The 23,561-nt window shown below is 37.0% G+C and overlaps 2 protein-coding genes across 7 annotated transcripts in view; both read left to right on the top strand.

The window, feature by feature from the left end:
• GSTCD (glutathione S-transferase C-terminal domain containing) overlaps window positions 1–10,359 on the top strand; it is a 72,456-nt gene extending 62,097 nt beyond the window's left edge. For all 4 annotated transcript variants that reach the window (XM_080590664.1, XM_080590663.1, XM_080590665.1 and 1 more), the window contains 4 exons: window positions 760–893; window positions 2,702–2,732; window positions 6,925–6,994; window positions 9,277–10,359. In XM_080590664.1, coding sequence (XP_080446790.1) covers window positions 760–893; window positions 2,702–2,732; window positions 6,925–6,994; window positions 9,277–9,413 — 372 coding nt within the window. In that variant the 3' untranslated portion in view covers window positions 9,414–10,359. The remainder of the gene's footprint in view (window positions 1–759; window positions 894–2,701; window positions 2,733–6,924; window positions 6,995–9,276) is intronic.
• Window positions 10,360–13,964: 3,605 nt separating this feature from the next.
• NPNT (nephronectin) overlaps window positions 13,965–23,561 on the top strand; it is a 65,819-nt gene continuing 56,222 nt past the window's right edge. For 2 of the 3 annotated variants that reach the window (XM_080590670.1, XM_080590668.1), the window contains exon 1: window positions 14,878–14,901. In XM_080590670.1, the coding sequence (XP_080446796.1) occupies window positions 14,893–14,901 (9 nt within the window). In that variant the 5' untranslated portion in view covers window positions 14,878–14,892. Of the gene's footprint in view, window positions 13,998–14,877; window positions 14,902–23,561 lie in introns of those variants that run through there. The other variant, XM_080590669.1, reaches the window with a different exon arrangement.

Here is a 23,561-nt window from a genome sequence, read left to right as displayed (position 1 = left end):
CTGCAAACAAAAAAGTCTTTGTTTTAATCCACATCTGAGAGCAAAGTTTTTATCTTCCAGTTGCTGTACCTTGAAAAACAGCTTTGAACCTTGAAATGTGAGCTTTGCAGCTTTAAACCTTTTTCTTAAATTTACAGTGAACAAAAAACATAGAAAACAATGCAGTTTTACAAATCTGAACTGCTGCATAAAGTAGCAGGCACAGTATTCAATTAGGGGTAAGGCAGACTGTATTTCTCCTCCAGGGCTGAGAGGCTGTAGAAGCACATTGAGGGAGGTGCGTTCTTGATTTTTGTTTGATGTTTGGGATTGTCTGGTATCTAATAAGGTACAAATGGGAAGGAGAGGGTTTTTTTGTATTTCTAAGTCCTTTTGGCTTGAACAAAAACTTGTGACTAATCACCATGATAGCTTGTCTTTTAATATTTTTCTGGAGCTTCATTTTCAGTTGAGTTGATATGGCAATGCAGTTCACCTGTGCACCTATCTTTTGAGTACTTTTGGTGAGTGACCTTTGTTCAGTGCTGATGACTCCTTTCTTAAGTGGAGTTAGGTCATAAAGTTTCCTCAGCACAGAGATGAAAGAGAGAAATGCAAAACCAAGGATTTAAGGACCAGGCCTTTGGCATAACAGCTTCATTGCTAAACTCTCTTCAAGGATTTAATTCAATCAATCAAAAATACTACAACAGGATAGTATGTAGAATATTGCTATAAAGAATTTGCTTGTTTCTTTGTTTTCGGTTTTTAACATTGTAGGTGGCTCTGCATGCATGTGGTGTGGCAACAGACATGGTGATCGAACATTGCATCAAGGCGCGGGCAGCCTTTGTCATCTCCCCGTGTTGTTATGGCTTCATTCAGAACACTGTGAAGTTTAAATATCCACGAAGGTAAACTAAGACTAACAAGAAAAACTTTAAAATAACAATTCAAGTGAAAAAAGAAAATGCTAGAAGAGTACAAAATTAATCAACTCAAGGTCAAGATCGTTGCAAGTGTCCAGGTTCAATTGGCTCATACTTAAGAGTGCAACTGTCTCCTCCTTTTTCTCTTTGCAAATCCATCTTGAAAGGGAGACAGATGGGTAATTCCTGGGTTATTTTTTCTGGATTTATCCAGGAAAAAAAATAATCACAGAAGTTCAAAAAAGACTATACCTTCAACACATTAGATACAGTATGTGGGAATCTATGTAATATGCAGACCTTTTACCTTGAAATCACAAAGTTAATAGAAAACTCATGAAAAGTAATGTAAGAAGGGGAATTGACATTTTAATGTTGCAGAAAGATGTAAGCAATCAGTTTAAAGAAATGGGTCTGCTTTATGCCACAGTTTACTGCTTGTGAAGCTGTTCTGATTTATTCCCAAGTAGACGAGCTCTCCTGTTTTTTGGTTCCTATTTTTAATACTTTTTCAATGGACTGTGTAGGTATTTTGTTTCTCCAGATCTGCCATGTTGGAAATGCTTCTTTATCTTAGGCTTAAGAATTTTAATGCCTTTTATACAAATAAAAGTGAAAGTTTGGCAAAAAGTAGCAGAAGATATGAGGCTAACAGCTTTCTAAGGCAGAACTAGATGGGGGAGAGGTTTTATTTTGTTTCATTTTATTTTCATAAAGCTGAACTTTGCCTTTTGGATGTCCAAGATGAATCAGATTTAATTATACTAGAAATTAAAGCATTGACTCAGGTATATATTTGCTAGAATAGGAAGCTGAAACATGCTGTCTTAAAAGGAATCAACAGATCTTAAAAAAAAAAATGTTTCCACGTTAAATATTTTCCATAACTTTCTCTGTTATTGAGGTGTGCTGTCACAGAAGTGCTTGGAGAGTAAATACTTAAAACTTTGTCAGTTTGCTAAACTTTGCATTTAACAGTCCTTTCTTAGTCAGTTTGATTCTTCCATCTCTTTATAAGTGTCCCTTTTGTCTTCTGCTCTGACAGAGTAAAACGTAGAAGTATTTTTAAGGAAGAAGCAAAAAAATTTTAGGCTTTCTAAAGTTAACAGACATATAACTTTTCTCTGTTGTTTTGTTGTAAGATTGACTAGATGCTCTTAACTTTTGCCAAGTTATATTTTAAATCATGAAGTCCAGAAATGCACACTACGTTAGGAATCTTTTGTTGCTGTAGATGCTGAAAAAAAGTAAATAGTTGAGGTTTTGTGTTTGCTAAAATTATAAGTCTGAGAGTGTAAGCCAATGTAGGAGATGATGTGGTTCATAACATATTGACCCTGGCTCAAGCTATATTTTAGGGTTTACTTCTTTTCCCTTAATTTTTAAGATTATGAAACATGATAGACCTCCCATATCCCTATACTGCCCATATTCCCTATTCAGTTCCATCCTAGAAACACTCTTGTGGTACACAGAAAATGTGTGTGTATAGAGGTTGTGTACCGAAGTATGTGAAAATGTGGAAAACCCAGTAAATCCGCATTAGCATTTTTGATGGTTTAAAGAGTGGATTTGTATGAATAATTCAATAGAACAGTAAAAGACATCAAACGTGCTTTTCCTTTATTAGTGAACAAACTGTCATGGTTTCTGTTTTTTTGAATGCCTTTCTGTATGCTACGGATACTGCTGTTTTGCATAAAATGTGGTCAGATATGTAAGGATTGCTTCTATTTTCCATCTTGGCTTTTTTAGATGTTAATTGAATTGGTCTATTTTTTTTTTTTTTTCAGTAATCAGTTCAAAGAAATTTTATCCTACAAGGTATGTAAAATAAACAGCTGTGGATAGTGGATGGAGGGGGTTTGGGGCTGTTCCATGCATTTCACTGAGTCTTATCAAATGAAATATAAGTGTTTATCTTTTAATTGTGAGGGGGTGCATGTGTTATGTGAAACGTTCATTAGTAATATAGACATCATTGTGTTGCTTTCTCTCCACCATCCATTTTTTTAAGGCTTTTTTCTTCTATAAAGTTTCATGGTATCTCCCCCAGATAATTCTTTTTCATCATAAGGTATAAAAGAGCCATTCCTAAGATATACCTGTTTCAACACTTAACAATTACAGGATACCAATTTATGTTTTAAATACTAACACTTATACTGTAGAAACTTACAATCATTTTTTAGGTAAAATGCTTACTTTTATAGATATTATTTTATGACAAACTCAGATTTCCCCCTCTAATTTATGTCTAGAAGGTTGAGCATAATGAGTAGGAAGAACAAATACTCTTCATCAAGAGTTCAGTATTGTTTTAAAAACCTTTATTCAAAATTCTTTTAAAAGTATTCAAATGTGTTTTGATCCTGGAGTCTGTGTGGAGATAACTTGAGAGAAAAGTGGGAGAATGAAGCAGTGAGGCATGCAGATTTGACAGAATGAAGGTAACTGGGGAGTGGAAAAGGACAAGAGCAGAGAAGTGGTCAGGTGACAACTGGTACCAATTCATTAAGCTTCGTCTGGTGTGTTTAAACTTGTTACTGATGAGCAGCCAGAGGTTTGATGGTTAGGTGCACTTAATGTGGCATGGAAAGAGAATATTTGCATTTAAGAGAAGAAAGGATATATGGAAACTTTGCTAAGGTTACATGTCAAATCCTAGATAATAGTCTCAGTGTTTAGAATCCAGAAAAGTCTATGAATTCTGGAGATGCAGAATAACCCTCTATTACTGAAATATGTGAGAAGGATGTTATTTCTAATTGCCAAACGTAATGGGGACAGTGAGCATACTGATGATGCTGTGTATTTAGCAGAAAAATGGAGATTGTCCTTTTAAATGCTGTAGTTGGAGGTCATTTAAAAACATTAGAAAACTTCTCGCTACCTTGTAGAGGGAGTTTCAGTTACTATAATCTTATCTTCATGACAGCTTGGTTTATGTACACTTTACTAATTTACATGGAAATAAATTTGCGTAGATTGAGATGATAAAAGTGGCATAGTGGATTTGGACCTGGAATTAATTTTTCCATTGATCAACATTCCTTCCATGTACTTACATGTTCCTAACACATAATCACCAAGCACTCAGGTTTGAGTTTAGAAAAAGTTTATTTGCCAACATATTATTAAAAGTAGACCTGTGGACGGTACAGAGGGACAAGGTGACATACAAAATCAAGGAAGCCTTGGTTAGGATAGTGTCTGTAATCTTATTGCAGCTCTGATTTTTTTTCTTTTTTTCTTTTAATCCATGGACATTTAGATCACAGGGTTTATCACCACTTTAGAAGTTCCAGTGTCTTATTGTTTGTGTAGCAGAAGTGCACAGGGGCCAATAGCAATACTAAAAAATATTTCTGCTCTTAATAACATAATAGTCTATACAAATGATCTAGGCTCGATGGTGCCTCAAGTAATCCTAGATATAAATAACTTTTGTTATACAGCTAGCTATATGCATTTTTATATTTCATATTAATAAACTGTTAAAGGTTACTGGCTAGTCGCCAAAGCTGCCATGTGTTAGCCAGACATTGTCTGTGTCACCCCCACCCAGTTCCCATTTTAAATTCATTTCTCTTATCTTCCATTTTAGTGAGATCTAAAAAGACATCCAGAAGTCTGGCAATTCCAAAATGTTTTTGATGAGAACATCGTGCTGTAATTCATTAGTTTATAGCTACAAAGAATAAGGTGATGGTAGCTGTAGATGTCTACCATGATACGTTTTGAGACTCTGTTTTTCAAGACACTGTCCATGTAGGAAAACTGGAAAGTAAGAACGAATTACTTTGGACATACAGCTCTGAAAACTTACTAGGCATTTCTGTGGGTGTTCTAAAGGCAAAATAACTGTTTATACATGCCCAACGTTTATGCAGTTTATAATTATTGTCCTTGTTACTTTAGAAATACTTTTATCCTCATTTCTGCCAACAGGGAATGTGACAATTTACTGGTTATATCATGGGAAAAAGATGTGGTTATGCCTTAGACTCTAGTTTAGTTTTAAGGTTCATCTCTTATAGGAAGCCAAGGCACTAGAGTCAGTCCAGATTTCCAGGTTGTGCGGCAAGTCTTACCTTGGCTCTGGTCTAGCTGAATGAGCTGAGATCCTGTTGTTGCAAAGAGCCAGGCTGTGCCGAGTGCCTAAAGACTGGTGAAGGCTTCTGTGCTATCTCTGACCTCCTTCCTCTCCTGTGAAACCCTTCTTTTTCTTCTCAAGCTGCCTACCCCTGTTCTGTCTCTCCTAAGAACAGCCACGTTGCCTGGGGCATTACTTCTCCTCAGCTCTCCAGTAGTTACATCTGGGTTAAAGGTTTTCAGCTCTTTCGTACTACAGAAATAGCCATATTTAAACTGCACTGACTGATAAAACACGTTGAGTCCTAAATATGTTACAGCATGTTCTCATTTTGCTTGCAAATTTGTTATGGAGCTGTGAGCTGAAAACCCTCATGTGAATTAGCTGTAGTAGGAAACAAACATCCCTGCGTCAGGATACTGAGTGTTTATTTAAATAAGTAAAATTTGAGTTTAAAGTAGCAATAATGTCTTGCTGTATTTTATTTGAAAATCTGCAAGCAAACTTTTTTGTGGTCAGGTGTCTGTAATTATGAATTGGATGGAGTGCACTGTAGAGAGAGTTACCATCTTGATTTAATATGAAGATGGGATTTTATTTAGTTTTTTTTTGTGTGTGTGAAATGAAAACTTTTGGATGTTTATGTCCCCCTTAGTAAAAAGCTGAAGTATCCTTACTTCAGGATACTGAAGGAAGCTGAAGTATCCTTAGGTGAAGTCTCTCTCTCCATCTGTTACAGCAGCCAAGCCCTTAAAGTCACCTTTTTGTATAAGTCAAGAATCAAAAAAATATTTCCCTTTTGATGCAAGACACATGTTCATTTTCAGAAATGTAGCACTGGAAGCTTTGCGTAGCAGTGTGTTTTCTGTTGTTGTCTGTTTTCTCCCCGTACCATCATAGGAGACTTGGAACATTACAGGAGACTTGGGAATGTTGTGCAGTTCTCAAATGGTTCTGATTTACTCTGTCCTATACTTAATACTGCAGCTGTCCCAAATAGCACAGCTGTCAGCAGAGCATTAATTTCAGTGCTATACCTTCAAGGCTTTTTCTGTCACCATCTGGTTAACTCACCTTCCTTAGCTAGGCTATCTCTGAGAAACCGTTCTGCTAGCGTAGCTGGCATTTCTTTGAAGGCAGTTGAGGATGGGGTTCTGGCCCCATCCAAGCAGACAGCAAGGTGGTGGGTTAACCCTCTACTGCACCACACCCATGAGCGTCAAGACAGGAAAAACTCAGTGGCAGCTATTATGGAAGCCTCTGCAGAAACTTTTAAGTCGAACAAGGATAGTGTGACAGTAAATTGTAGACATCTTGAGGTAGGAAGCTTTCCCGTTCTCAGCCAGGTGTACCTTTGCCTTCAGGATCAATTTCTCCTTCACGATCTTTTAGGTTGATCCTGGATGGATTCGGCAGAGCAAAGGAAGTTTGTCCCCACAAAGTGGTGATTCTTTGATTCAGAATTGCTGCTTAGGAGAAACATCCAATATTTAAAGTCACCTATTTAAGAATTTTGTCTTGACCCTTCACTGATGCAGACATGCTGCCCAGTGATGACTTTGCTAAAAGAAGGCTGTGTTGATCTTCAGTAGCTGAGGGCAAAATAAGTCTGAAATATGCCTTTGAAAAATGCTGTCTTGCATACGTTGCATCCAGTTCTGCTGCTGCAGACATTTGGAGGAATTTTAGCAAGAAACAAACCCTCCTAAGTAGAAATCTGCTTAGGGTCACAAACACTTGATTTACAAATTTTTTTTACAAGCCAAAGCAGTATCAAAATTAAGATTTACAGGCATTATTCTTCTGGAAACAGTCTTCTACGGGACAGAGGTTCTTAGTACTTACAAACGTTTAATTAGATTTTTCTTACTTGAAAGAGAGAAAAGCTACTGGACCAAAGTTCTTTTCTTTTTCTTTTAGGAGCACATGATCCTTTGCAGATTTGCAGATCAGACAGCTGTTCAGCTTCCACCTGAACGCAGGCTAATAGGTATGAACTTCTGCAGCCGTTATGTAGACTATTGCAGCGTTACTATTTATGTTGCTTTATGACAAAATAGTTTAATGATTTATGAAATTGGAGTTTCTTCACATTTCTCTCCATGCTGTTCTGAACTGTGATACTGAAAATATTTTCTTCATTCAGAATTATCAATATGAGCTAGTGGGTTTGCGTTTTACTGATTTTCATTGCCTTTCCACTTTCTCCTCCACCCCCAAATCATTCTATAAAAAGGGTGAGGTTTTTGTAAACTTTACTGAAGTCTTTCTATTTATTGCCAGTCCATCTTGCATTAAAAGCACTTCTGTAGTAGTGATTTGCAGTCTGAACCCTTTGTCCTGCTTGTAATCGCTGGTGATAACTTGTTTAGAAGGGCAAACATCCATGCAAGCTGGCAACAACAAAGCTGCACTGCAGAACGTGGGCTACCTTTGGTACAGACAGGCTTCAGAGCGTACAAGCCTATTTGGCCCACCTCATTACGTTTGTAGAAATTTTAGAAAAAAAAATATAAAAAATCTTCTGGGTCAGAAAAGACAGAAGGGGCTGGTAACTCTAAAGATGTAACTGGCCATCCTTGGCTCACAGGAAACACTTTCTAAGTGTGTTAAAGCAGTAGGAGCAAATAATCACAATGTGTTTTGTTTTTTTTTTAAACTTCTTTTGAAGAATTTGAATTATCTCCTATATTCACTGCACAAAAAGAAAATAATACAGGTACTGAGATAACAATATCTATTTTACAACAAACTTGTCAGCTCTTTTGCTATCATCACGATATTTGTGAACAAGAAAAAAATGTCAGTCTTTAGTTACCAGTGTAGCACCCCATGTTTTTTCCTGATGCTTACCAGGTGTACTGAAAATTGGAAGAGGACTCAAACATTTTTGAAAGGTTGTAACTTTTGCCTATTCTGTCTTTGAAACTGCAATTTTTCATCACAAATACAACTTTGATGTGCTTTTCAATGACAAAAAAAAACAACAACAACAAAAGAACAAAAGAAAAAAAAGACCAAAAAAAGAACAACCATAAATCCTATTCTTCTCCCTTTCTATACAGGAAATGTCATTGCTTTTTCTGTTCTAAAGAATGTAATTTTTTTTTTAGTTCCACGTAACACTACATTTCATTGAAGACCATTGCAAATCTACTTTTCTGTTTCAGATTTGAAACTGCTGTTTCAAAACCTAAACCTTAAACTTCTACAGACGCTTACCAGGTGCATATCAGAGCTATTAATGATACATGCAACCAAGTTCTATATAAATTCAAGGGAGAGAAATACACGATTACACAGGGTAGTTTAGGGTAGGAACAGGATATGAGTACTCTTGGCTATTATCTTCATCTCAGACCAAAAATTATATTTAATTGTGCAGTTCTTTCAAGAAAAAGAAAAGACAGAAACATTGGCTTTGAGTCTGAAGCAGGACTGTGTCTTGTTCATGACTCAAGACTGTGTGACTATCAGCAATTAAAATGTTTCAGGGAAGTGCTAAATTTTTCTTGGAAGAGTTTCAAACTGCTGAAAATGTGATGTGACAAATTCTGTATTTCAAAACATAGAAATCAATTAAAATGAGTAAATGGGTAAAACCAAATGGCCCTGTCAACTTATCATGTATCATATGAATTTTTTTTAAGCAGAAAAAAACCTTGAATTTTTCCTTCCCATTTTTTTGCAGATAAATCTGAGATAAGATTAATTTTCATTAGTAATTTAGTATTTTTGTCTATAAGCTTTGAGACCTTGGTGTGTCTTCAGATCAACTGGATCACTGTTCTGTATTTTATTCTTTCATTTGATAATCAGTAACCAAAGATTTTAAGATTTTAGATGAAACTACAGTAGGAAAACAGTTACGGTTATAAAGGAAGTAAATGCTTAGCAATTTTGAGAGCTAAGGGAAAAACTAGCCATTTTTTTCTTGTCACTTTTACATTAATGCACAAGTTTTTCTGTAAGTTCTGGGAATACTTCAAAATAGTAGTGTCTATTTTATTTCTCCATATGTATGTAAAGAGTTAATATTTTTTCTCAGGGTCATTGCTAAATGAGGGTTACAACACACAGATGTGATTTAGGGCTATAAATGACTGCCTATTTGAAGTAAAACAGATTAACATAGATTTTTTTTTTTTAAGTAGATTTGGAACTTGTTCTGTAGGTAACTTAGTGATGCGTTTTCCTAACATTGAAGTGCATGTTTCTGGTAATGTTTCTGTATTTTTAGATTTTCCATGATCTCCTTTTCTCTCATTTTAGGAAAGCAGTGTATGGGACTTGTGGATCTCGATCGGGCGTGGGCTGCAGAAGGAAGTCACTACTCTGTCCAAGTTATATCTATGGAGCCAGAGAGCTGTTCCCCAAAGAACAATATGTTTGTGGGCATCCCAACTTAGAGTGTGAAGCTCATACTTGATTTGAAGTGGAACATAAATCCTCGGTGCATAACAACATCCAGCAGATTCAAGCATAGCTGGGAAGCAGACATCATGCATCTTGAACCCATTGTGTTTGGAAAAGGAAGCAGCATGAAAAGTTTTAGAAAATGAACTGCATGCAGAGAATTGCAAATTGTAGCTTGTAATGTGTCATTAGGCAACTTTTGGTGGTTCTTACTGAGAAGTCTCTACAACTGTTGATGGTATCACATCTGTCTGCAGAGGTTTAGAAGAAAGGTGGTCTTAGAGAAGGGAAGGTGATTCTCTTAGCAGTAAAGCTGTCTTAGCTGCTTCAGAATTGTAACCTTCATTTGTGCTCATGGGCAGAGCAGTTATCAGCCAGTTATGCAGATCACTAGAGGAACAGATGGAATTTATGGTGTTAGTGAAGAAGGTTCTGCAACAGGTGGTGGCTTGATTTCGCTAAAGAATTCCATACTACTTCAGCAAGATTATTTTTAGTAAAAGATTTTCAGAATACTTTGATCATCATTCTGCATATAGAAAAAATGTATTCTAACCTAATAATCCTTTTAAAAATGATTTAAAATTTTATCTTTGAATTTTACACAGTAATTCTGTAACCAGACAATTGAAAGTGAATATTTAAAGAAAACCCTTCTTTCTCCACTGACAAGATAACAGGAGCTAGTGATGATGTCAGCGAACAGCTACTTCACTGCCACCTCTACTAGTTGAAGTGGATTGCTTTCCATTCTTAAGAGACTTGCTGTCAGATGGAATTTTTAAGACCAGCTTGTGTCTGTACACATATTCTTCGTTTATTTTTATATTCAATTTAAATTTGAACGAAGTTGCGGTTGTGGAACCGTTTGAAAAGATCAACAACAGACTTGTTACTGTAAAATGAAAATAAATGTTCTTCTGTGCTTTTACTAGTAAACAGTTTCCTACCCTAGTTTAAAATTGTCCGTTGACACTAGTACAACGGAAAAGAGCTTGTAACAGTATTTTTCCTGTATGATTGTGGGTTTCAAACATTTGCAAATTTTGCCATGGATTAATTTAAATGTATCTGAAGTTTGGTCAGTGTGTGTGACACAAAATTACAAACAGCAATGGGTATTGGAGGGAAAAAAAAAAGGATCCTGAAATGTTTTATCCTTCATGAAAGTTCTCTCTCTGAAAGATCTAATTATTTTTTTGTTTAAATGTGAAGACTGAAGGAAGCTGCACACTTATTTGGAAGCACAAAGGTAAGCAAGTTTGTATTAAATGGTACCTTTAACCTGAATCCTTGAGAACGATGTAGTGCTTTTCCTGTAACTTTTTTAGTTAACAGGAGGAGCTGGGAGTTGGAAGATTGCATAGCAAATATAAAATATATGGCAATACCAGGTGTTCCTGAAAGTTTTGCCCAGAGATACACTTGCTCAAAGAGAACTCAGGTTTTTAAGCCAGAAGTAAGTCAAATCTGAACATTATCCAGATAGTATGTTTGGAGTGAGAAAATCTCTTCATTACCTTTTTGTGAAGAAGGAAGAACTTATCAAGGTAAGATAGGTGATTGAATCTTTGCTGTTGATGGTAAGGATTTTCACAAAGCTTTACTCTGCTCTGGGCAGTGGATACTAATGTGTGTCTTTTAGGTATGGTGGTGATGTGTATTTGACGTGTTCTATTATTGTACAATAATAATTAGCTTTCAGTAGAGCAAAAAACTGTGCTGTTACATGCTTTGAAATTTCTACAATACCCATTTCAATCATCTGTAATAGTTTTTTGATCTACCAGAAATCAGAAAAGGAATGCACTTGAGATGTGCCGTAGGAAATGTGTGCCACTGAATACAAGATGGGAAAAAAAATGGATTTTTTTAAACAGGCAAAAAGTCTTTCTTGGAAGCAGAGGTAGTGGAGGAGCTTTATTTGGACAGGTGTCCAGCAGGTTATTAGATGCTTAGGTCAGTCGGGAAGAATAGCTAAAGCTAAACAAGAATCCCAGTACCAATCGCTGTTTTTTTTTTTTTAATGCCTATTTTCATGTTAATTAGATAATTTCCCATAGGTGTGCTTACTTGTAACCTAAGTGAATTGTTTAACATTGTGACAGCAGACTGGAAAAATCCCACTGATGCAGTGAAAATCTGCCAGCCCACATAGAACTGAGCTTCAGAGGGGAAAAATAATAATAATAATAAAAAGATTTGCAGTTCTTTCTCCTTTTTCTTCTATAAAAGTAGTGTTGTGTTTATATGTAACGTGACGTTCTTGTGTGACCTTACCACTACTGGCATCAGTGGGCTCTTGTTTCTTTTTTTCTCAGGAGGACAGAATCTTCCTCATTTCTAAGGATGGAGTTACCTTACTACGACTAGTAAAGTCTGATCTATGCTTGAGGTGAACTGATGTTTTGTTTATTGAAAACTGAAGAGAAGCAGATGACAGAAGTATAGAAAGCAGAAAGTATTTTTAACAGATGTTAACAGGTATTTTGCCACAGATTAAATTGCCACTCAGTGCCATCTTTTTGCTCTAGAAACGTAAACTCCTATTAGTTTTTAGGTACATTGATTTGTTACGTTTCCATATACATAAAAGGTATGAAATGAACAGAAGCCAAGAATTTCCTGAACAGCATGACTGGACATCGCAGTGCTGGGAAGTGAACAATCATTGTTCTTCCCACAACTTGCTACACACACAGCTAGCTTGATATCCAAGATGCAGGCCTGAATACTGTTTGTTTCTCATGTGTCTGGTCCCACTGGGACCAGCTGTATGGTGAACAAAGTATTGTCCTAACATAGTCATAATTTTCTGTTGTCTTGCCTGTATTGTTTTATGTTACCCTTGGAGCCAGTAATGCTGGAAAAGGCAAGTTAGTAATGTGAAGCTGATGACCAGACTGCACTGATCTCATCTGTATGTTAAAGTTAGTCATCTGTGTGTACATGCATCTTTATCTTTGTTCTTTCCTTTTTGTCTTTATCGTATTATCTGTTTCCTTGGTCTTCTTCCAAGAGGTGTTAGAACTGCTATTGTTGGCAGAGGTGGCAGTATACAAGGGGCACTCCTGGTAGGTACATTGTGCCCCCTAAATTCCTTTTGTGGCTTTATCTTAATTAAAAAAAAAAAAAAGATATTGTGTTGTTATTACTATGCTAAACCAGTCTTTTTTATTTAAATTAAAGTTACACGTTGTCAGTATTACCCATCTATTGTTCTTGCAAAGATGCGCGTAAAATGCTTAATTCAGAAGGTCAACAAGAATGTTAGATGGTTGTTTTCTGTTGTTTGATTTTCAGCTGCCTGGTGGATCTGTAGTTTGAAAAGGCAATGCCAATCAGATTTTTTTAAAATTGCTGCATTCCTAGGTGACATTCTATATTGATGTTTTCATTGAAAATAATAATTAGAAAGAACTGTGTGATCATGTATATGCCTGTATAAGTTTGTGGGCTCTAAGTAATCTGCAGCAAAATGGCATACAGTTAATTTTGAGTTTACATGGATAATAGTTTGGCTAGACACTATCAAGAAAAAAAAAAAAAGCTAGAGGGGCATTACTTAACAAAAGATAACTGAATGTCTGAAGTGTTGGTGTAAGCATTCAGACTAAATAGCGTATTTGTCTGCAGAAAGCACAATTCAAATTTTCCTTTAAACCTTCTCAGGTACTGCTTTCAGTGTTTTTGCCTAGGAGCATTTGACTGTAATACCAGGCTCCTCATGTACAGTCTCAACCTAAACTCCTGTCACTTCATTACTTTTTTTTTTTTTTTAAAAAAAAAGGCATGTTGGTGGGACAAGATCTCAAGCATGTACCTGCATACGTATCTGGTGTCAAAAATGTTACTTATGCCTGGTGTCAGAAAATGTTCTATGCCTCTTCAATAAAAGGAAGCCGATCTCAGAACTTTCTGTGCTCAGACTTGCGTGTAAACTACCTGTCATGGTTTCAGTTCAGTGGCTGTTTCTTAGCAAACTTCAGCTTCCTACAACTATCATTAAAATACATTGCATTTCCTAAATGAATAATATATTGTGATTATATGCAAATGGTAGAACTGAAACTAAGTTCATTTTCTTTGATTCTAGCTTTTATTCACACACAAATTAAATGAATAATGAAGTGTCTTGTTGTGCACTCTTCTTCTAAAAGTGAATTTGTGAAACACCTAGACTTTCAAAATTCCTCTGATAAGCCTTGTGTGTAAGGAAAAGTGTTTAGGCTAGTTGTATAATGAATCACTCAGGACATTTCTGAGTGAAAACAGAACAATTTTTATACTTTATATGTGTCAAGTGATATGTTTCCTAACTTGTAACTCAAAATTATTTTACTTGACTGTTTGAATTTCTCACTTTTTTTTCAGCGGTGCTTGTGGAACTCTTCAGTTTTTGCAAAGTGAGTGATACTATTGGAGGTTTCCTTGTTAACTGATTAAATAATCAGTGACTTTTAGAGATGAAATTATTGCTAATGCTGCGCTCTTTCCCCTTTAGACTATTTCACATGACAGTTGCTGGTCTCTCATAAGTTCGTACAGCATCAGCTGTGATGAAGCCGTTGAAACAGGTCTGCTAAATGATACAGTTATACTAATAAGTAATATAAATATTAATTTTAGTGCTTTTTTTTTTAAGGAAAAAGCTTTTCAGTATCATGTGGAAACATGAACCTGATATGTCAAATGAAACTTACTTTGAATTAGTCTTGTTTATTGGTGACAGCCCAAGAGTAACTGTATCTCCAGTGCTCGTACATTAAATCTTATTTCCAGGAAGTGACACTGCCTCTGTCTTTGCCTGGTAGATTGCTCCAGCAGTTTTACTATCACATTGATTGTGATAAATTGATCATTCTTCCTTGAGTGGTAGAGTTCCTTTGAATTTTAAGCATTAGGATGACGCTTTGATGCTTACTCAAGATACATGAGGGCTGAAGGCACGGCTGCGCTGAAGATGGTAACTCTCCATGATGCATCTCCAAGATAATAGATTTTCATCCACTGACTTTAATGTGCATGACACCTGACTTATTATTTTTACGTACTGAGACCTTTCTATATTTAGACCTCACTATTGTGGGTATTTGCAAAGTTTTAAGAGGCTTCTATTTTAAGAACATTTGAGCTAGTTTTATATGTTAATACTAATCTTTTTTGTGGGGGGTTAAAGTGACGTTCTGAGGTTTACTGAGATTTGGCTAATAGAATCTGTAGACTATATTGGAGTCATGACATCCCAATGAAAAGCTCTTGACCTATTTTACATTTATTGGATTTGAACAACAGCAGAAATCTTTTGCAGTTCTCTAAGTTGCTAAAGTAGACATGCACACAGCAGAACAGAAAATGGGCACAGAATGCAGAACTTGAAGAAAAAAATATCCAGTGTGAGCTCTTTGTTCTTTCACAGACTGATAGAGCTGGTAGATGCAGAGCGGAGCAGACGTGCAAGTGGCATGGGTCATGGTTTATGTAAGTACCGATGCATAATAAAGCAATGATGTCCTGAAGAGGTGTACCAAGTGTCCCCAGTCCAACAGGAAGCATGTTTGCAATGGAAACATGATCCTTTTAGCACTAAGGAAGCATTCCATGGGCCTGAGATGCTGCACATGTATATGGGACAAAAACACGTAAGATGTATTGCAACCCAGTTTTATCAGATCTACCACAAAAATGTTAAAAAATAAAAATAAAAACTGAGCTACATCCTAATCAAAATACATGGATAAGCCACCTGCAGAGACCAACCTTTACTGTTTTTCACTTAACAAATCTGAATGTTGGATGATGCTGCTGATGTGGTGATATCACATCAGCACGATATCATTTGTTCACCTTTTCAAATCTGCTGTACCCACACAATGGTAGGTCTGCCGCCTATGGTTTGTTTAATTCACAGCAAGTACATGGGAGCACAGAAATAACTTTTGCCAATTTGTATCACAGCTGATACTGCCTTTTTTAAAATTATCCCTTCTTTTCCATGGGTGTCTTTGAGTTTGAAATCCATTTATTAACACTAGTGCCCAATATGGTATTTTTAAATTGCTGAGGATTGAGTTACATTTCTTGAAGCTTAGAAAAAAATCTCTGTTCTGTCTGTCTTCAGAATCAGAGTGCAACTAAATGAGTTTGAAGTCAGGAGAATCTTACGTATGTGAAAACTAAAATAATTTCAATAATTATGTTGTTATATATGTGGCTGTAAAATTTGGGTGAACTACTGCAGGCTAGTTGTAAAAGGATTAGAAAGAGATTCAGCATACAGACGAAAAGGCATTTTCACTTCTTAGCTGTGTTTCTTTCATATGCTGAAGCCAAGGTCTAATTTTAGAAACTGTTATTAATATTTTTGTGAACTCTAATTCATCAAAAACATGAATTCACATTAAAATGCTTACACTTCTTTCACTCCTAAGTAATTATCATTTTATCTTTCTCTTAATGTGCTATTTTATAGCACTCATTTTTATTTCTCCCCCCTCTTTTAGTGCTAGTTTTCTAACCAGATTGTTACTCTGGGTGTGTTGGAGCAGCATTCCGTGCATATTTTTAATTGTTAACTGCTTTTTCTGAGCATTAAAGTGTCAATTTGAAATAACATGCTAGTGTACTTAGTGCCCTTTATTCTAGTATGTCATTGTTGTAATTTTTAACATTTTTATGAGAATTTGGTTGCTTTTGCTGCATTTAGGGTTGTAACCGTAATTTAACATAACTAAAACTGGGGGGTTTTGGAAGAAATTTATTTCCAAATTTATGAAGATAAAGTAAATTACTATGAACCGTTATGAGTATCACCCTGTATTTGGAGTTCAAACGCTTTCAAATATTGCAATATAATTCTCTTTTACATTAAAGAGATGCAACCGCCCAGTAATGGACAGAAGAGGCGAAGTCAGCTTCATAATGTGAAAGCAACAAAGAGGAGAAGGCATATCTAGATAAAACAATGTGAGAGTAAATTCATCTTTGCCATAGAACAGAAAACTTAAGTTAGCTTTCCTTTATCCCCAGCATTGTCTTGATGCCCAGATTTTGATGCATTTCCCAGTTTGTGTTTTTTTCCTTAGGATTTCAGTAATTTTCTTGATTTCAGTGATTTCAAATGGGGTCAGATTTTCTTGACCCCAACACAGTAGCATATCAAAGACCTTGGCATGACTCCAGTTAGAGGTGTACCGGGCAGGCATTTTGGAATGGTTGAGGATTGATATGCCAGAACAGTTGTTCCTAAAGTAATGCGGCAGGTAAGAAAAGGGAGAGAGAATTTGGGTGGTTTTAGAAATTGTGCTGAAGGACAACACCTGTTATTTAAGGAGGCTACAAAGTTAAATGGAAATTATTGACTTGTCAGGTTTGAAGGCTTCCAAGAGGCCTTGCTCCATAATTTTCCCAGGGATGGAAGTGAGGGTGACCTGCTTGGAGCTGCTTGTGTTGTCCTTCTTGCTGTAAGAATTGTCTTTCTGAAGTCATTGGGGAAGCCAGCCCTCTTCTCGCTTCACAACCTGTCGAAGAGCAGCCTCGTAAAGATTTCAGCCAGCCTCTCAATACTCTCAGATGCATCCTATCTAGTCCTATAGACTTGCATGGGTTACAGAACAACTTCAAAGAAGGGGAGACAGGTTGTGGCTACGGTATGATGGGAAATGTTAAACCTGGAGGAAATTAAATTTTCTGGTGTATGAAATAAACATGAACAAGTCTTGAATTCACTTTTAATTTACTCATTCAAAAAAAAAACCAAACCACTACCACCAACAAAAAAAACCACCACAGAGTAGCTATGCCACTGAAGAACATCTGATTTTTATTAGATGTTTTAGCCTAATATTTTCAAGGCAGCCAGGGTACGTTTGGTGCAAGCATGTGGAGAGGAGCAGTGGGGTGTAAATGTGGAAAGGGAAGGGTGAGCTGAATGGAGGATGGTTATTTGAGATACTCCAGCTGTGGAACTCACTCCCTCTAGCAATTTTCACTCCCTCTCTCCCCCTCCGCCTGTTTCTAGAGAGGTTTTTCATCTGCTATTTCCTGGACTGTGGACCATTTCTGGGTTACCTATGGCTTTTTGAACCGATAGATATAAGAGCTGCCTGTGTTTTTTTGTTTGCCTGTGTGTGTGTGTGTTTGTGGGTTTTTTTGGGTGACAAGCTGACCTACTCCTTGGTTGCATTAAGTTTATATAAAAATACATACTAAACACATGCAGGAGGTCAAGAAAATCATGTAGGTGATTTTAACAGCTTACATACAAAGAATCTTATTGTTTTGCAAAGAAAATACAAAAGTGGTGGTCTAGGGTAGTGTAACCAATTCAGGGCTTAGTGTAGAACTGTGAGAGTACCAGTCAGTTTGCAAGCTTCGAGGTAAGTGTTTTTGTAATGTGTGTGTTTCTTTGTGGCATCTCTGCTTAGCCAGTGTAATTCCCCATCACAGACTCTTACTGAGCCAAGATTTAAATCAGGGCTTTAAATAGCTTTTTTAAGATAGTGAAGTTATCCATAGTTAAAATAGACAATAGTGAAGGATCATGGGGGATGGAAACCTCATGTTTTAGAACTTAGGCCAGCAACTTTGAGACAACTGCTGCACATTTAACAACATTGTCGCTCCTTTCTCTGAGGCCTCCAGTCTGGACCAGTATTGGCAACCAGAAGAATCAAAGTTCTGAATCCCTGTTGCAAATCCCGGGTGCCTTCCTTTCACCTGAGGTCTCCAGAGATTTCTTAAAATCAACTTTTATTATTTCAACTTTATTTCTTCCATGAATAGATACTTGATTTCATGCTCATGCTGTGTTATGTTTCCTGAGCTATAATACGTATGTATTGCTTGGCTGACGTGAGCTGACAACTCCTGGTCTATCTGACTGACATTGCTTTCTTAAACAAAATCACGTAAGTTGCCTCTGAGGCCAGGAGTTGTAGTAGGTGTATGTATTTTTGCACACTGATTTTGCATGCTTTTAGCTAATTTCGTAGAAATAGCTAGTGCTTGGCACCATGAAGGTTGTTTTTATTAATCTGGCATGTTCCTGTTCAAATACCTGTTTAATGTGGTCACCAACTATAGAAATAGTTAAACAATACTGTAAATGGGCATGTTTTCTTTGTTAGGATGATTGCTGACACACTGAATTCTTTTCATTAAGTAATTTGACCGCAACCATCTCTTTACTTTGGAAAAAGCAGAGGAAAAAAGCTCTAGTAAATATATTTTTCTCCCAGTTTTCATATTTGCAGTGCTTGTATTGGGGGATATAATTAGAATTTCAGGATAAATTACCCAAGGTATTGGATGAAAATCAAGACTAAAATAAACATTTAATTCCTCTTTTTTGCATTTGACCATTACACACAAACATTTGATTATAAAAGCATGTCTCATCCGTGTTGGAGTAACATTTCATGTTCAAAGTAGAAATCTGGAAGAGAATCTTTTTAAAAGTGATTTAAAGCAATTATGCAATTTGAAACCTTCAGTTAGTTTATGAATCTTTATTACAATTGGATTACTTTTATATGCTCTGTAATAAATACCAAAAGGCCCTCTAAAATAAAACATGCTCCAGCTGAATAACCCTTACAGGGAGAATTTCCGATTGCAGATTTTAGCTCCTGATAATCTTATATTAGCAGGATATCTGTACACAATTAGTAAATGTAACAGCTCCTGTTACAAGAATAAATACTATTGACGTGTATACTGTCAATCTGGAGGACATAACTCTTGTAATTCATTCAATGTTAGCACTTACCTTGCGTGAAAGAAGAGGGAATGTTTAAGTTCTGAGGTTAACACAGCTCCACTCTGCATCCTTATTCAAAACTTGCTGCTGTATCACCAGAAAGTTTAGTTTAAAAAATTTTCAGGGTAGTCAGTCTTGTGCATCTGATCTTGAAAAATGCTTTTGTCTTTTTCAAGGTCACCTGTTAACCATGAAAATATAGGCATACATGTGCACAAAATTGCTGTGATTTAATACCTGCCTCCATCTGCAGAGAGGAGTCAATGCAGTGCAGAAAGCAGTAAGAAGAGATTGTTAGCTATTGCTCTCAGGCTCTGTTAGAACAGTAGCACTTCTATGCCTAGATGATCAAATCCACTAGACTGTTGCCTTACATGAAGCATAGCAGGGTTTCTGTAAGTGCTGTCTGTCTCCCCTATGTGTATGCATTTTCCACATATTTAGGAAGGTTAAAAAATACCTTTCTTTGTTTAGTAATTTTCTGTTTTGAACCAAGAAATCTGAAGCTGAAATTGACACCCTTGAAGCTGAATAGAAAGAAATAACCCAGACCAGGAGAAACAACCAGGAGATGCTAGTTTAATTCTAAGCTGGACTTCAGAGCCTGTTGTGCTGTCACTACGTGAAGAGTGAGAAAATCAGTCAGGCTCCTACATGCAGGAGGGCTCTATAGTATCCCCATGACCTGTCTGCTTAATGAAACATCTTTGCAGTGCACTGATGCAGTGTTCTTTGGGATTGCATATAATGTGTAGAATGGTCCTACAAATGTGCGCCCACCTCACTTTTTATTCAAGTCAGCAATGTTGTTGGTGTTGGAGAAACGATCCATAAAGTAAATGAACTAAAAGTTCGATACAGCTAGGTTTGGGCTCAAACATTTGTTGGTTTGAGTCCTAAAATGGTAACCTTCTGGGAGCGAAGAACCAGAGATTAGCATTTTTAATGTCATATACAGTACGAACAAATCTGATGTTTTAAGTGGACTTAATTTGATTGCTTCCTGATTTAAGATGCTTTAAATGTGTTCTTTTTTCTTTATATGATCGCTGCTTTTAGTTTCATTAAAAGCAGAAACTGAGACCTATGCAAGCTTGCCAGTCTAATTTTCTGGTGGGCAGCTGACATTCTTTATCTGCACTCACAGGAAAAATGACAGCTCATTTATCTCTATAGCTTCCCTCTGCCGTTGAGAGCTGGCAGTTTGTGAGTTCGAAGGTTAACGATTACATTATTCAGATCATTGCAAAATATTTTAGAGTATTTTAGGCTATAGTTCTTGAAAGAAGGTAGAGCTTTTTATGGGCACTTTCTTCTCTGTCTTCCAGCTCTAATATTTCCCCTACTTGACCAAGCATGGTTACCAGTCAGTTATTTATGTATTAGAAGTAAAGAGACAAGAACGAAATGTACTTTCTTAAATGTGACAGGATTCAACTCTTACCCCTTTGTGCTAGTTCCATCTTCTGCCTGTCCACTAATTGTGTCATTAATTCTGTTACCTGTGGATTCTGCTATTTAAAGCTTTACAGGGCCCTCTAAATTTGGACTTTTTTTCACTTGGCCTAGGACATTTTGATATGGTCTGCAAGCCAGTTCTAAAAAATGTCAGCAGATTTGCTCCAGTCTCTTTCTTAGGCTTTCCCTCTCCTTTCATGCAAGCAGTCACATTTTGTTTTCTGTTCCTGAAATTTTCTCACTTTTCCTGCTGCAGGATATCTTTATTGCTGATGAAAAAAACTTAGTCTGCAGTTCCCAGTCCATCTCAGCCAGAACTACTGTATTTCTCTAGCTTATGGAAATCTCAGTTAAGGAGAATGCTGGCTTAGTTAGACAGTTGAGGCACGTGTCCAATTGTATGTTAAAACTGAGCCCCAGATTTATTGTCTCCTTTCCAAAAGTATCAATAAAAACTTGTAGAAATGTTCAGAAGTGTTGTTTAGAGTTACTGTTTTTGAATATACAGTTTCAAGAACATAGTACGAAGTATATTTGAATGCTACTGCAGTGTTTTAGTGGAGTCAGTAACTCTTTACCAGACCTGTAGATAACCCAGAAACTGCTTCATTTCCTTTCATACTAAGCACTTAAACCCATCTTAAATCTTTTCCATCCTCTTGTCTCTCATAGTGTATTCTGAAGACGGGAATTCCGCGGACATTTTAAAGTCTCTCACATCCTACCTAATGAAAACCACAAATAAACCCTGTAATGCTGAAAGGCATTAAAAGGCTTGCAGCAGCTGTACAATAATCATCATACCAGCCACGTGCTGTATGCAACTGTTGCTAGACTGTACTTCTATTGGATCTTTTTTTTTGGTTTTGACTGAAAACATATGAAAACTTTAATGATATAAATTGTTAGTTCCACTGAGGTTAGCAGAGCTATTTATTTTACAGAATCTGGGGACCTGACCCAGGATTGTCCCAGTGCATTACCATTTAAAAATCTTTGCTAACATAATATTGAACTATTTATCTTATGTGAGGGATAGACTCTGCCGATCTCCACTGCAGCTGGGGCCTGGGGCTCTTTTATATCTGAGAGGATCCTGTCTATCTCTTTCACTGCCTCTGATATCACACAGATTGTGACTTTCTATGGTAACTCTTCCACTTGGTGGTGCAGCTCTTCAGCATCCACACACCTCCTGCAGAAAAGAAGACCTTCTCTCCCAGCCTTGGGGCATTCCCTGCGGCCTGGGACTTCCAGAGCTGCATCCACTGTCCTAGGCTCTGTTTGGGTTGAAGTCGCTGTGCTGGCAGGGGCAGCTGCTCCAACAGCTGCTGGGGTGTTTCTGCTTGTATTTGATGGGTTTTGAAAGGTGTCTCCACGGTATTTAAGTAGTTACAGCTGAATGAAAAATGACAGCCCAAATGAGAGCAGGGAGGATGCAGAGAGGACAGAGCCAGGCTCTTTTCAGTGGTGCCCAGTGAGAGGACAAGAGGAAGTGGGCACAAAGTGAAATGCAGGTGGTACTGTGTGACTGTCAGGAAACTATATTATTTTAAATCTACGAAGGTGGTGACTGAGCAGGTGGCACAGGTTGAATGGAGAGGTTGTGAAGCCTCCTTTCTTGGAGATGCTCTAAAGCCCTCCAAACATGGACCTGGGCAAACAGACCTATGCAGCAATGCTGGAGCAGGGGGGTTGGACCGGGTGACCTCCAGAGGTCCCTTACATCCTCAACCATTCTGTGAAACAGCAGTAGAAATTATCAACTGTCCATCTTAATTGAACTGTTAAAAGTTCTTTTGGAGATTACAGTTGCATACAGTTGAACAGAGGAGCTTGGTCAATTGTTATTGTAATTATCTGAAAGCTTTCCTTTTGAGTAGGCTTTCCAGCCTACTACCCCCACTTGCCCCACATCTCAGAATGTACTAGGAATTACCTGTATGGCAAAACAAGATGGAAATTAAATAAGCAATTCAATGAATTAGACAAGCCCATTCTTTTCTTGAGAGCAGCAACATAAACTCATTCATGTCGGTAGGTCTAAGTCAATTTATCAGCAACCAGTATGAGAAAATGCATCTCGCTACATAGCTACAGCTCAGGCAAGCGAAGTTGCAATGCCTGAAACCGACTGAAACAGAAGGAATATCAGGACCCAGAGTGATTTATATATTTTAACCTAATTTATTCCATCTTTACCGGAATTTACACAGCAATTCAGGTTCAGTATGAAAAAAGAAAAACAATCCAAAGAATCAGGTGAAAATAGTGCTTGATCACTTTTCCCTGGAAAGGCGTCGTCAGGCAGCATACCTGTATTAGTGTATGGCTCTGCAACTTTTTTTTCCCTTCCTGATATTGGCAATGAGTCTAAGACATGGAGAAAAACAAAGTTATAAAAACAGCGTGGTAGTCAAGGCTGTTTTCTTAGGCTACTGTAAATCATTTCCTTCTGGTTCTGCATCGACCACTGTATTTCTTGCTGTTAGGAGTGTATTTCATGGGCAGAATCAATTGAATCCATGCTGTGCCAGATTGATTTCATTTTCTTCTTTTGTCCAAAAGACGATTCTGATAACTTTTCATGCTGATATATGGCTGTTCATTTATGTTAAAGTTCTTAAGCAGCCGAAGAAGCTATGGTTTGCAGTCTGGACATATGAAGGTTGAGCAGAAAGAGAAAACTCAAGTAAAGTCCGTAATTATTTCAGGTAACATACAAAACAGCCTGCTTGATTTAAATTAGCTTACATTAGAACTGTGGTTGAGAACATGACTTCATGGAGATCCCTTCAGTTAATGTAGCCTTTTTCTTTTGTTAAAGTTACAGCAGAAAGTATGAGGTTAAGTTTGGTTTCAGCTCACGTCCTTGTGGTTTTTGGATTCTTAACAGCTTTTTAATTGTTATCTTCTGTAGGAC

The sequence above is a fragment of the Anser brachyrhynchus genome, assembly GCF_964034855.1.
Source record: "Anser brachyrhynchus genome assembly, chromosome: 4".
NCBI classification, from domain to species: domain Eukaryota; kingdom Metazoa; phylum Chordata; class Aves; order Anseriformes; family Anatidae; genus Anser; species Anser brachyrhynchus.
The sequence above is the reverse complement of the archived record's forward strand: the minus strand, read 5'-3'. Positions and strand labels throughout refer to the sequence as shown.